The 12,675-nt window shown below is 43.4% G+C and overlaps 1 protein-coding gene across 1 annotated transcript in view; it reads right to left on the bottom strand.

The window, feature by feature from the left end:
• Positions 1 to 5,350: 5,350 nt before the first annotated feature.
• The window catches only part of LOC104619716 (kalirin-like), a gene marked incomplete at its 5' end in the record, with an annotated part of 28,982 nt that continues 21,657 nt past the window's right edge, over positions 5,351 to 12,675 (bottom strand). The window contains 5 exons of the mRNA XM_010285700.1: positions 5,351 to 5,896; positions 8,113 to 8,251; positions 9,175 to 9,375; positions 10,535 to 10,613; positions 11,522 to 11,686. Coding sequence (XP_010284002.1) covers positions 5,351 to 5,896; positions 8,113 to 8,251; positions 9,175 to 9,375; positions 10,535 to 10,613; positions 11,522 to 11,686 — 1,130 coding nt within the window. The remainder of the gene's footprint in view (positions 5,897 to 8,112; positions 8,252 to 9,174; positions 9,376 to 10,534; positions 10,614 to 11,521; positions 11,687 to 12,675) is intronic.

Below are 12,675 nucleotides of genomic sequence, written 5' to 3'. Positions count from 1 at the left end.
AGGCCCAGCCCGCGCCACCCCGGGCCCGGCTCCCCGGGCCCCGGCCCCCAGGCGACGGGGGACCCCTCTGGGGAAGCTGCCCTCAGGGTCTGAGAAATAAGACTGACCCGGTCGTCTCTGAACAATTGTATTTAATCAAAAAAGCCCAGAAACGGAATCATTAGTATAGTCTATTTATGGGAATGCAAGGACAGAAGATGTACAGTTTGAAGCTACATGTGTAGATGATCATATATATACGGCAGTATAGTAGATACAACGTGGGACAGCAAGTAATCACCTCACAACAGTACACATGAGTGATTAGACTGACAAAGGAAATATTTACAAACGTAACCTTTACAAAACAACATTGTGTGCATACAAAATGAAACTTGCAATAAAACTGAAGATACATTTAAGGCAGACCAGCAATACACTGAAATAATTAAGGCTGTGGAATTACTTTGCACCTTGAAAATGCTGAGCTGTTAGCAATACTGTTTCTTTTTTCCTCCTTCGGTTGATTGTTGCAAAGATTGAAAAGCATCAATACGTTCCAACTGTTTGCTCTTATCTCAGTGTATGTGTCTGAGATTTCATTTTTTTCTTCTTTTTTTGCACTTTCTATTGTGTTTTCCTTCCAAAAGTTATCAGCAAATTGACTTCAGTGGCAGAGCAAGGCTGAACAGTTTGGTAGAAAGAGAAGTAAAAGCACCAGCATCATAAGTTGTACATGAAGGTGAGATACGGCTTGAGTAGAGATTTTTTTTTTCACTAGCTTCATAATAAAGACTACAGTTACATAAAATATTCAGCATCCTGACGCTATGGTAACACTCACCACTATACAGATCCCAGAATGAGAATTCATCACTTGATGGCAGTATGCAGTCAGCCTAGTAAAATGGGATTTTATTTTGTTTCCTTGGGAAAGCACCATTTTCTGATGGGACATGAAATAATGAGCTGGAAAATAAATCCAAGCCCTGTGTTAGAGGAGAATCTACCTCTGCAGCAAAAGGAACAGCAACAAAACCACGTGGTTAGCCCCTGTGTTAGACCTTTGTATACACAGACTAGCCTTTATATCTGTCTCTGAAGTTTATAATATCCCAGGTCACTTGATGCAGTCCCGTCATTGCAGGGGTATTAAAATATGGTTATATATAGTCAGGTCATAATGTGTGGTTCTGCGTTTAGCCTTTATTCACTGTATTTGTAACAAAGGCCTAATAGCATCATCAGAAATGCTCATGAACTCCACTGAAGCCACAGAACTTGGTACAAGTCAGTTGAGGGCATGGACTTTGTCTCAGCATTAACTTAGCTTAAAAGTAAAATGCTTTTAAAGATAAATGATACTGAAAAAAAAAAAAGGCAGTAAGACTAAAGAAAACTTATTGGTACAAGAAGTAAGCAAGAAATTTTACAAATTTTAAAGTCTGGATTGCTTTAAAATATTAAAGTCTAAAACCCTGGACTGGCTACAGTGTGTCATCGCTGTCGTAACATGCACAGGGGGCTTGGCAAGCTTGGTGGATCACCCACAGGGCAGCAAGTGCTTGGGGCACCTGGTGGGAGCTGACAGTGTTACGTGGGCAATCAGATTTCCTATTCAATGGCTAAGGGTGAAACACCCTGGCCTGGCTGCTCCAAGAGGAGTGGAAAGAGAGGGAGCTGAGCTAGTTTCTCATTGCCATGTGTGTTCATTAAACATAGCCGTCTTAAATAATGAGCATTGAGTGTCCCCATGCCCTCTGGGTGCCTTTGCCACTGCCTTTGCCGCTGCCTTTCTGCAGGCCTGTCACCCAGCCCAGCGCCGGGGGACACTGTGAGCAAGTGCACTTTGATGTCAGTGCGGGATAAGAGCACCGTGAAGGTGTCTGAAGGGGTGGCTGTGTGCGTAGTGCCAGTCTGCACCGGGCTTGTGGTGCTCCCTTGCTAGTGTTACTGTTGGTCATTCTAGCTGGTCTGAAGCTGCCACAGAAGCTAGAGCGTGCAGCTACCATCACGCCTTCACTTGGCCGTCTTGGGAATACCCTGAATGGTAAAGCTACAGGTGGAAATCTTCCCCTCGGAGTCAGCTGCTCTCTGGGGAACTTTGTAAAGGCCGAACGGAGCTTTATCAGAAACTCTGTTTCCCCATGTTTGTTACAGGCAATATTCCATGCACACAAAAAACCCAGTAGTTGGAGAATGCTGCAAAGGGGGTCGGCTGTGGTGCTTCTCACCCAGTGGGCTCACTCCAGGCCTACTTACCAAGCTTCTGTAGTCTCTTTACAACAGAGTTACAGTTTACAACAGAGTTACAGGACCTGTTGGATCTGCAGGGAGACAACAGGTTGGCTGAAAAAGACCTCGAGAGAGCAAGTTCAGAATACTTTGTATTTATCATACAGCAGCACTTCATGTCAACTTGATATTACTCAGGCAAAAGAAATCTTTGAGATAAAATGCAAGAACGGTTAATAATCACAAACATATCTGGAAGTACTAACAGGTTCAAGTTTTCCTGAATGTGCTTTAAGAAGAGCAATGCCCAGGAAGAGTAGTTCTCTAACATGAATATGGAAAAAGCAGAACCATAAAGGAAAGCAATCCCATAACATTCAAAATCTTCAGAGTTCAGCTCCTCCAGCTCTCTCTTGATGAGGAATCTCTTTTTTTAATCTAAGCATCAGTATATCCTCCTTCAGCCTTTTGTTTGTTTTGTTTTTTTTTTTTTTCTGTTATTTGATAGCAACAAGAGCCTTAACTATTCCCTTTAACAATCCAGCTTTTCCTCTCTGTGCATCCAAAGTGTCTGCTGTTGCAGTCTGAGATGCGAATCTAGGAGGTAGGAAAATAAAATTATAAATAACTCTGGATTTAATGTGATACATGAGAATTTGTTTGTATTAATGCCAAGCAGAAAGACTGTGGCTTAAACTGTACCCACAGGCCTAATAAAAGCTGTGAGTTTTATAAACCACACTTCCATAAACATTTTTTTAAGGGCAGCACAGAGCACAAAGAGCCAGCTTTGACAGCTAGGATAAAGTACAAACAGTCCTGTAGTGAGAAAGTACCTGAGGCTGGTGCTAATTAAAGACAACCTTTCATGACTGCTGTCTGAAGAAGTTTCAGTTGCTAAGAGATCACATACTTCACACTCGTGCTCAGGATGAGAGTCTGGTCTTTGTCTAAGAGGTGCTGCTGGATTGCTTAGAAAATTAGCTGCTGCACTACAGAGTGCAACTGAGAGAGGTTCTAGCTGATCCAGAAGGTTTAGCCTCTGTGAACACAAGCCTTTCCACAACTTCCCCCTGTATTAGATTTCTCTCCATCAGCCACACAGCCTCATACATCACTTCTGACTCTGCTCAGGCACCCGGGCTCACCCTTCGGACTGTGGCTCCCCAACCTCAAGGTCTGCTCTTGTACTGCATGCACGTGGTGCTGAATGTTGGGTTTTTTTACTATGCCTCCTTTCTTCTCCACTAGCAAAATACTGACCACTCCAGCTTACTGACAGAGCAAGCACAAAGAGAAGCGCCAGGTCTCCTACCTGCCGTGAAACTGAGCTTGGAGATGGATCAGAAAAAGGGCTAGCAGAGCCCCAAGAATTTAACAGTATTTGCAGAGTATCTCCACCACCTGCTGGCAGAGAACAGTTTTTGCTCCTGCAGATATATTGCAGGTCACAGTGCAGTTACTTGGATGGTAAATTAAATTTGACTCTTGTCCTTACAGGAGAGTCTGTACTGAGCACACGTGGTCAAATCAAGCCCTTTTCCTTAGGAAAACCTTTGGTAACAACTGGCATTTCCCATTACAGGCACAGCAACGGCACTCAGCACCAAGACAAAGTCCTCGCATGCCAGGGGAAAAAAAAATCTCTTTGATCCTCACCCTACAAGGCTATAGAGTATTACAGTGTGGCAGCAGGATGGGGAAGCACCAGCCAGGGAGGTGTCTCCCCTCCCAGTCCCACTGCTAGAGAGGAGGATTTGGCCAGCCTGCAAACTGCTGATTTGTGACTGCAGGCTCCCTGCATTGGTTATACTTAAGGCTGGCTCCATCACTGTAACATCAATATGATGATGTTGCAATTTGGCTTGCAAGAGAGAAATGTTTTAATTGTGAATATTTTTTATTTTATTACAAATTAGGTTTTGGACATAAAAATATCCTCACGAATGCTTTGGTGATGAGGTGCTAACGGCAGCTGAGAGATATTTACAAGTTTGGAAATGAAATGAATGACATACTTTGAACACTGAAAAAGATTTTCAAGCTGTAAGTACAAGGATGAACTCACCACTCCTACTGCACTCTGAAAGGCTTAGATGGACTTTGGGCCAAGCAATACTGAAGCTAGAAATGGAACAGGATCCTTTATATATATATATTTATATATATGATACAATATATGTATACTGAAAACCTGTGATAGAAAAAATTTGTCTTCATCATCATCATCATCTAGTTTACAGATACTGCAAAAATTGGACACAGCCTTTTCTCAATGCACAGGTTTTGCAAAAGATTTCTGTACAGTGTGTATAAAATGCTTTTAAAAAACCCATCATAGTCCCATTGTGCTTAGTCAAAACCAGCTGTATGCTCCAATGAATTCAGTGCCTTAATCGTAGCTCTGAAAAGTACTGCATGTTGACTTGACACAGCAAAAGGCCCAAGGATTAACGGGGGATTTTGGTCTGAGCACTAGCACGCAACGAGAGTGTATCCAAGCCATGCCACCACAGAAGCTGATCCAGCAGTGACTAGGGCCTGATCTTGCATGTCCTATGCAAGTAAAGTCCCCACTGAAATCCTGGCAAACCCAGGCATATGGGGCGTGCAAAATCTGTCTGTTAACCTGGAGCAGGCTTGCAATAACTGCACCAAAAACTGACTTCAGTCCAGTTCTGCAGTACATGCTAAGGTCAGCCTAGTCTCTCTCCCCCCCAGCTAGCCTACTCCTAATCTCTCGTACATTTTGAAATCAGTTCAGCAAGATCAAGAGGATTTCTTAGAAGGCTGCCTCACAAAGATTAAGGCAACTGCAATTTTGGCTCTCATTTCCAGTTGGTGTTTGCTTCCCGCAGTACTTTTTTGGCGGTGGATATGACAATACCACGTGTCCCAAGAGGAGCCCACCAAGTGGAGGGAGAGGGTACCCATCGCTGTTACCCCCTTCACTTTGGTCCTGAGGAACTGGGCAGGTACTGCCACCTCCGCCATGATTTGTAACCTGCAGTTAGGGAAGCCACGTGAAATGCAAACGCCGAATACGGGACTATGTACAGACAGATCTGCTTTGCTGCTCCTCGCTCCCTGCGCCTGGCCTCAGGACCAGCAGTGTAGGACCCCAGGGATGGAGGCATTACGTGCCTGGGTTCAGCCTGCTCATCAGGAAACTCTTGACGCTGGGGACTGGGTGCACGTCGTACTGGTGCCTGCGGCGCTCGATGAAGGAAGCCAAGCGTGAGGTATCCAGTGGGATCTTGGAATAGCTGCCGTTGTGCGGTTGCAGCCACGGATGCTGTAAACAAGTGGCTGCTGTTGGCCTTCTCCTGAAGTCTTCCTGGAGGATAACGTTGATGAAATCCCTGGCAGCATGACTCACATCGGAGAAGTACTCGGGTGGAAAGCTGAAATCTACTCTGCACACATTGATACAAGTCTCCTCTTTGCTTTCATCCAGGAATGGAGAGACACCACTTAACATGACGTAGGTGAGGACCCCAATGCTCCAGATATCTGTGCTCAGGGAGACAGGAAGGCCTTGGATAACTTCAGGAGCTGCGAACTCTGGATTTCCGAGGAGGTGGTGGACGTGGTAATGGCCTGTGATCTGAACTGCATCTTCCAAATCAATGATCTTGACACGAGGTACTGGGATTCTTAAATCAATAAGCAGATTTTCTGGCTTTTGAAAAGATGACAAAAAGTTAATTATCTTACATTTTTGCAAATTAAATGTGTAGATTTCATTTAGGTTTAGTAACCAATCAAAGTTGCATTTAATCAGATGTGCAAGGTACAGATCAGGAGAGTGAATGACAAGGAACCAGCTCAGCTGCTGTTTACACTGCTGTAAATTCAGATCAGTGCTGAAGTTGCAATGACAACACCCTCTTTTGCACTAGGGAACACACTGGGATTTTGCACTTTGTCCCAAATACCGACAGTATATTTCCCAAACTAATCTCTACAGATTAAGAGCGCTGACAGATTTTTAAATTTTGATAAGACTTGTGTATCTCTGAGCAGTTTATTTAGATTCCATTTGTTTACATGACAGCTCACTACATAAACATGTGTAATTTGTAGCAGAAATGTTCTTCAATAAGTAGTTACATTACTACTTCTTGAAGTAAATGTTCAACTTTGCTCCCACTACCACGTATCCTGGGAGGGACTCTGGTGCGTGCCATTACTATTGCTGTCAGTTGCAATGGATGGAGCTGCCAGTGTTCCCTTATAAACACCAGCACACAGTCATGCCTTCCAAGCCAGAATGCAATTATATTTCATGCCAGTTGGTCTTCCCTCTCTTTTACCAGCTCTTTCAGTATTTAAGAGTTCTCTCTGCCTCTCAGTGGGAGATGCTGAGCATTGCCTATACACTCCGCTCTGGGGACTTAACATGGATTTTGCTTCCTTTGTTGCCTCTGAGATGATTTCTGAATTTATGTCTTGCACCCTCCTTAGACTCATTTTTCTGTCTCATAGCCCCTCATCCTCATGCATATTTTACTGCTGCCTCATGGCTATATATATAAAGCAAAGTTCACTACACTGCTGTTCAGATCTCTCCACTTGCTCTTCTCTTGTGCTGCCTGCATCAACAAAGACAACACGTTCTTGAGCAGGATCCTGGGACAAGACAGTCCATGGCTAGGTCTGCTGTCACTACCAATGCATCTCCTACTTGCCACTTAGCAACAGAAGGTCCCCTATTTAGCATCTCTCATTCAGGAGAACTGTAAATAGGTCACAGAAAATTGGCTTCCCACCTTGTTTCTGGGAAGTATCTTATGATCAAATAGAGAATTCAGTGCAGTTTCTTACCTCCAAGTGATACCTACTTTTTGACAGGTCCTATAAATACAGCAGAAAATACAAATAATCTTACTGAAAGAAACCACGATGATTTAGCCTTTTGGGACTAATGCTCATATAAGGTACTGTACAAAAGGAATATTTTTTTTTTTTCTATAGTGGTAGTAGGCAGCAGAAGAATAAAAGCATCACTTCATCTGACATGCCTGGAGGTTGAGAGTTGAGAAGAGATCTCCTTGGAGCTGGATTGTCCGCTATACAAGGAAGTTAAATTCTTATCTCATTCTCCATTTTTAATTGGCATTTAAGTCTGAAAAGAACCTTATAGATTATCTGATATCCCTGGCAACCAGAATCAATGTTGCAGATCACAAAACTCAAAACACTTGATCATAACTTCAATCGCTAATTCTCTGTGATCCAAGATAGCTGGGATGTTGGTGAGGACAGCAGTACAATGCCGAATCCAGGACAGTGCAGTGCCTCCTGCCATGTGTGCTAACAAAAGGAGGTACAAGCTGTGCTGATGTAAATGAGCGTGACATTAGGGACTGCCTGAATTTCATCTCCACAATGCAGCCTGTTCTTCCTCTGCACCTCTCCCGGGGTGTATTTCCCACCCAATTCCCCTCTCAGGCTCTGCAGCACAATGCAGAATGCTGCTTTCCCTTGCTCCTTCCTTTGCCTGGGCACAAGCCAGCTACCAGCTTGGTAGCTAAGTTGATACATGTGTAAGCCTAAACCATACCCTGTGGATTTATTTTATAATTCCCCTTCAATCAGGTGCTAGTAACACCTCACTCTTGTCTCAGACATCCTCCTCCTTCATTAAATCCAGAAAGTCCTTGAGAATAAACCAGTGAATCAAGGAAATAGGTGCATCTCTTGTCTGAAGGAAGAAAAAGACCTTGTGCTGCAGGTCAGTAAGTCCTTTCTCTTGTCCAGAGGTCTGAAAGATAGTGCTTCTCCATTTAGTGATCATCTCTTTGGGGTACAGACTGCACCTCCTCCCTGCCTGTGCAGCTAGGAACTCTCTGTACTAGGGCACTGAATAATACCATCATTCTCTTTTCTTCTTACCTTTATGTCTAAGTGAGCCACTCTGCAATTGTGAAGATACTGCAAGGCTTCCATTGTGTCTCTTATATAGAAAGCGACTTTTTCCTCCATGAGTTCATCATGGTTCATTAAGTAATCTAAGAGACGACCGTCATCCATCCTACAAACCAATCAAACAGTGCACATCAAAGATCACATGGTATCTCTAGGACCAGTTAATATTTGAAAACAAAATTGCAATGGAAACTTCATGACCTAAAAATAGAGGAAGCTAAAATGGAAGATCTGATGAGCATTTAATGATATCTCAAGATACTGCAGGCCATGGAAGTGGTAGAATGATTAATCCTCAGTTGTTATCTCTGGTCCTTGAAAGATTTAGCAACAGTCTCAAAGTAAACTCGTTTGCTTAAGGATGGATTCAATAGACGGAGGCAATTCCTTTGAAAACAGATCCTCTTAATTATTTGGATTCATCTAATTATTTATAGAGCTGGTTGCATAATGCAGAAAAGAAAACACTGACATTTTCAGCTGGTAATATATTCTGTGGGAAAACTAACCCAATAAAAGTTTGCCATCTACTTTTATTTATCTGCATAAATAAATAAATAGCCCAAATATACTTTGTTGGATATACTGTAACAAAGAAGCATTTTGGATTTTGATTGCTACTTCTACCTTACAGAGGCAAGCATAGTTGCTACACAGCTCTTTTCACAAAGAAGTATTAGAACAATGCAGGCTTCAGTCTAGCTGAAACACATTTACTTGAATATAAAAGGTGGAAAAAACTGCCCAAATAAATCTGATGCTATTCAATGGGACAAACTACCTGCTGATACAATTACCCAAGCTTCACCGGAGTAGAAAGCAGTTTTATTTGTCCCTCTGAATCTTATTTACTGTAAAGAAAAGGCAGTGGAAGCTCTGCAGAAAATGACTATTTCATTTGACATCACAATCAATAAAAAATAGATGATAAAATCTTTGCCCTGCTGAAGTCAGGGTGAATTTTATCCTTGGCTTTAAGAGGGCTGTGATTCCTACCCAGACACTTGAATTCAAGCTCCACATACTTACAGTTCCAAAACTAAGATGTAAGAAGTAGGAGACTCGTAGGTATCATGGATAGTGATATACTGAGGATGCTGTAGGTGCTGTAACAAAGCTGCTTCCTGTGCTGCTTGCTCTTTCTTTTTCATTTTTTTACTGATGAATTTTACAGCAACGTCTTTCCGGGTGGCTTTGTGAACACATTTCTTTACTATGGAGAATCGACCCCTGAAATAAAAAAAAACCACAACAGAATAATGAAGGAGCCTCATGAATAAATAATTACTAGTTTTCAGTGCAATAACAGACTGATTTTTGAAGTGTTATTTGATTCATTGCATTAATATTTCACAAGGAATTAGATTTAACTAGTTGTTCATAACTTTTCCAACAAAGAGCCTCCATCTCTTACTCTGGGTGTAGAGATTCTTTGGGGATTAGCAAACACTGAGAGTAAACAGTGTCACTTTGCTTTGTGCAGCCATACAGATGTCCTCTAACAATCTCCCCGGGGTTCAATTTGCTGCCACTTTTACAGGTTCTATCTCTTTTTTTAGCTTGGGGTCTCCCTTCTCCAGTTGCTTTAATAAAGAGCCCAAACATTCTCAGACAGCTAAAAGAAAAGCCTTGCTAAATAATCACTAACCTATCATTTTGTCTCACTGTTTCAGGCACACAGTAAGAAATTAAGAAAAAAGCCTAGCACCATTTCTGAAAGTAAAAATACTCAGTGAAACTGTGTGCTGAACTTGGCCTCTTATTAATACATCACTCTTCTTTCTACAGAACCAGAGAGACTCCTGTCCTTTCAGCCCCCGAATTACTTGCCTCATATCTCTCAGCTGAAGAATGAACTGCATTAACCTGAATTGTCTGCGTGCCCCTTATCTGTTGTCTGCGCAGAGCACCGACGTCTGACAACGTATGCAGCTCTTATTTAGGCTGCTGTTCAACTGACCATCCCATCAGCAAAGTGCTTCGGCATGTGATTTAAGTCAGTCACATGCCTCATGTGCTTCATCAAATTCAGTCTTTGAGGTTAAGCTTATCCAGAACCAGCACATTGTCATGACTTCAAAAGCTCACATAAAATCAGAGATGTCAGAGAAGATACCAGCGAAAGCTAGCAGTGGCTCTCAGAGATTTGGCTGCCTAATTGTTCACAAGTTTGCCAGGTTGCAATCCTCAAATCACAACTGATCTTGACAAAACAGGATTTAGTCCATATTTTAGCCACTCTATAGTTTAATCAGTACTTAACGTGCTTTTGCAAGGAGCAGCAGTTTTCAAGCTAACTACAAAAAGCACTGTAAACTTTCCTCCAAGGAAAAAGCTTCAAGCCATCGTTTTGATGTTTTATTGCAGTGATAAGCAGGGTTAATATTACCTCCCAATCTCATGCAGCTCTGCATAAGCGAGGTCAAAGTTTTCCTTCCATGAAATAGTGGCACCATCAGCAGCAGAGTCTTTGGGAGAACAAAGGACATTCAAGAAAGTATAAAATTAAAGACAGTTTCCAGTGGACTATAAACTGCATATTTTAAAATTATGGGAGACTATATTACTTAAAACCGTAAATAAGAGTCTAGTTTCATACTGCTCAGGCACAGCTCCAATGTGTTGCACCACTAAAAGCCGGAGTTCCCCAGAAGAAGGCGTGGATAAGGTGGATTCAAATCTGTCCTTGCAATTTTGGTCTAAAAAGGGCCGTATGGACAGTCTAAGGGCATGTCTGTGTGTCACTGGGAGCTACAAATATGCCACGTGAGCTTTCATTTCATCCAGCACAGGCTATTCAAGCCAGTCACAGACCTAGTTACAAACTGGAGCTGCTAAAACATGGGGAAATGTGGGCTCTGCTCACAGCACCATCATGAGTGAGCTGTACCCCAAATTCCTGCAGCTCTGTATGCTGGGGGCTCACCTCCACTGCAGCCTTCCTACGCTGCATTGCTTGGAGGGTTACATTTTGCAAGCTGACTTGCAGACCCCAGCTGGGCTGCCCGGCAGAAGCCCCTGGTGGTACCGGTATTGTGGAAAGGCAGGGGATGCAGTGGGCAGGACATGGAACCAGTTGCCCAGAGACGAAGACAAGAAATGGTCTTTGGATAGAAAGCAGGGACCTGCTAGGAAGCTGCAATAGCTTCTGTGACAGAGGGAGGCTGTGAGTCCTGCTGGAGGAGCAGATGTGAAAAGCCTTTCTAGTGGCATGAGCTGGCTCTGAGCACCTCCCAGGCTTCCTCTTGTATTCCTACCAGCTCCAGAATCAGCGTTTTTATTGGGACCTGTCAAAGCACAAGTCTATCTTGCCATACTGACTGCACAAAGGCGGACACCTGCGCGCATCCGCCCCTCCTCGCTGTGCCCCACTCACCGTACTCTGGGAGCCTTACAAATTCAGACGGGTCACTGGGCAAGCTGATCCCCCAGGGGTTGCTGGCGCTCACTCGAAACTGATACTGGCAGCCTGGGGCCAGGTCCTCAATGACAAGGTACGTGTCCAAAGTTGAGGCTACTGACTGCTGCCAGACTTGTGAGCCTGCGTTTTATGGAGGGAGAGGAAAGCAGAAGGAAACAGTCTCAATATGTGAACTCAGAGCACAGGCTTTCTCTGCCCAACTCATGCAGTACCCTGGGAGGTTAAAATCCAAAGGTTTTTAAAAGGCAATGTTACGGCAGACTGATGTATTTCTGTTAAACTAGAACCAGACCGTAGGAAGCTATTTTGTGTTGCAGCCACCTTCCAGTCTGGTTAAATGAGGGAAGAAGGAAATGCCCCTGCCTTGACCAATAGTGATGGAAAAAACACAGCCCAGGGACAAGTTGACCTCTCCAGCAGTCTAGCCGTGGCTGTGTACTACAAGTGATGTCTCAGGGCAGTGTGATAAGCCAGGAATGGAGAGCTGATTTGGTGACAGCTCTGCTGTGAGAGAATCGCTAGCAAAAATACTGCAAAAAAAAGTATGGACAAGGGAGTCCTAGGTAAAGCCGAGACAGGGCGTCAGTGCAATTGAAGTGCTTTTGCAGATGAAGTCTCTCAGAAGACATGGTGGCTACTGTGAAACCCGGAGCTGCAGGAGGAGAACCAGCTTTCTGAGGCTTAGTATGGTCTTTTTGCAGATGAGCAGGATTGCAGCAGAGAAATGTGTGGCTCTGCAATGTGTTTCTGCTCCTCGCAGAAGCAAACCCAACAATTGCCCAACCTGTGGCATCCAAAGGAGCAATGCTTTATTCATCTGCACAGGGTCACAGAACAGAAAAGGACTCCTGGGACACTGTGCCCAGTCACAGCCTATTATTTCTTTCAAGAATATATAAAATGTTATGTTATTTTAGTAAGTTCAGGGCCTTTTATCTTTACACTATTTACCATGACCCATATATTTTGTGTGCACTATGAGCAAATTCTGATTGCCAGGTCTCACAAGGTCAAGGCTGGTTTTACAGAGAAGAGTCAGTGATTCCTCTGGAGTGGGAAGAATACTGAAAACTGAAAACACTGGTGCTTTTTTGCTGTTTGTTTTGGTG

The sequence above is a fragment of the Phaethon lepturus genome, unplaced genomic scaffold (assembly GCF_000687285.1).
Source record: "Phaethon lepturus isolate BGI_N335 unplaced genomic scaffold, ASM68728v1 scaffold54274, whole genome shotgun sequence".
Lineage (NCBI taxonomy): Eukaryota > Metazoa > Chordata > Aves > Phaethontiformes > Phaethontidae > Phaethon > Phaethon lepturus.
Note: the sequence above shows the minus strand (reverse complement) of the source record. Positions and strands in the feature narration are given on the sequence as shown.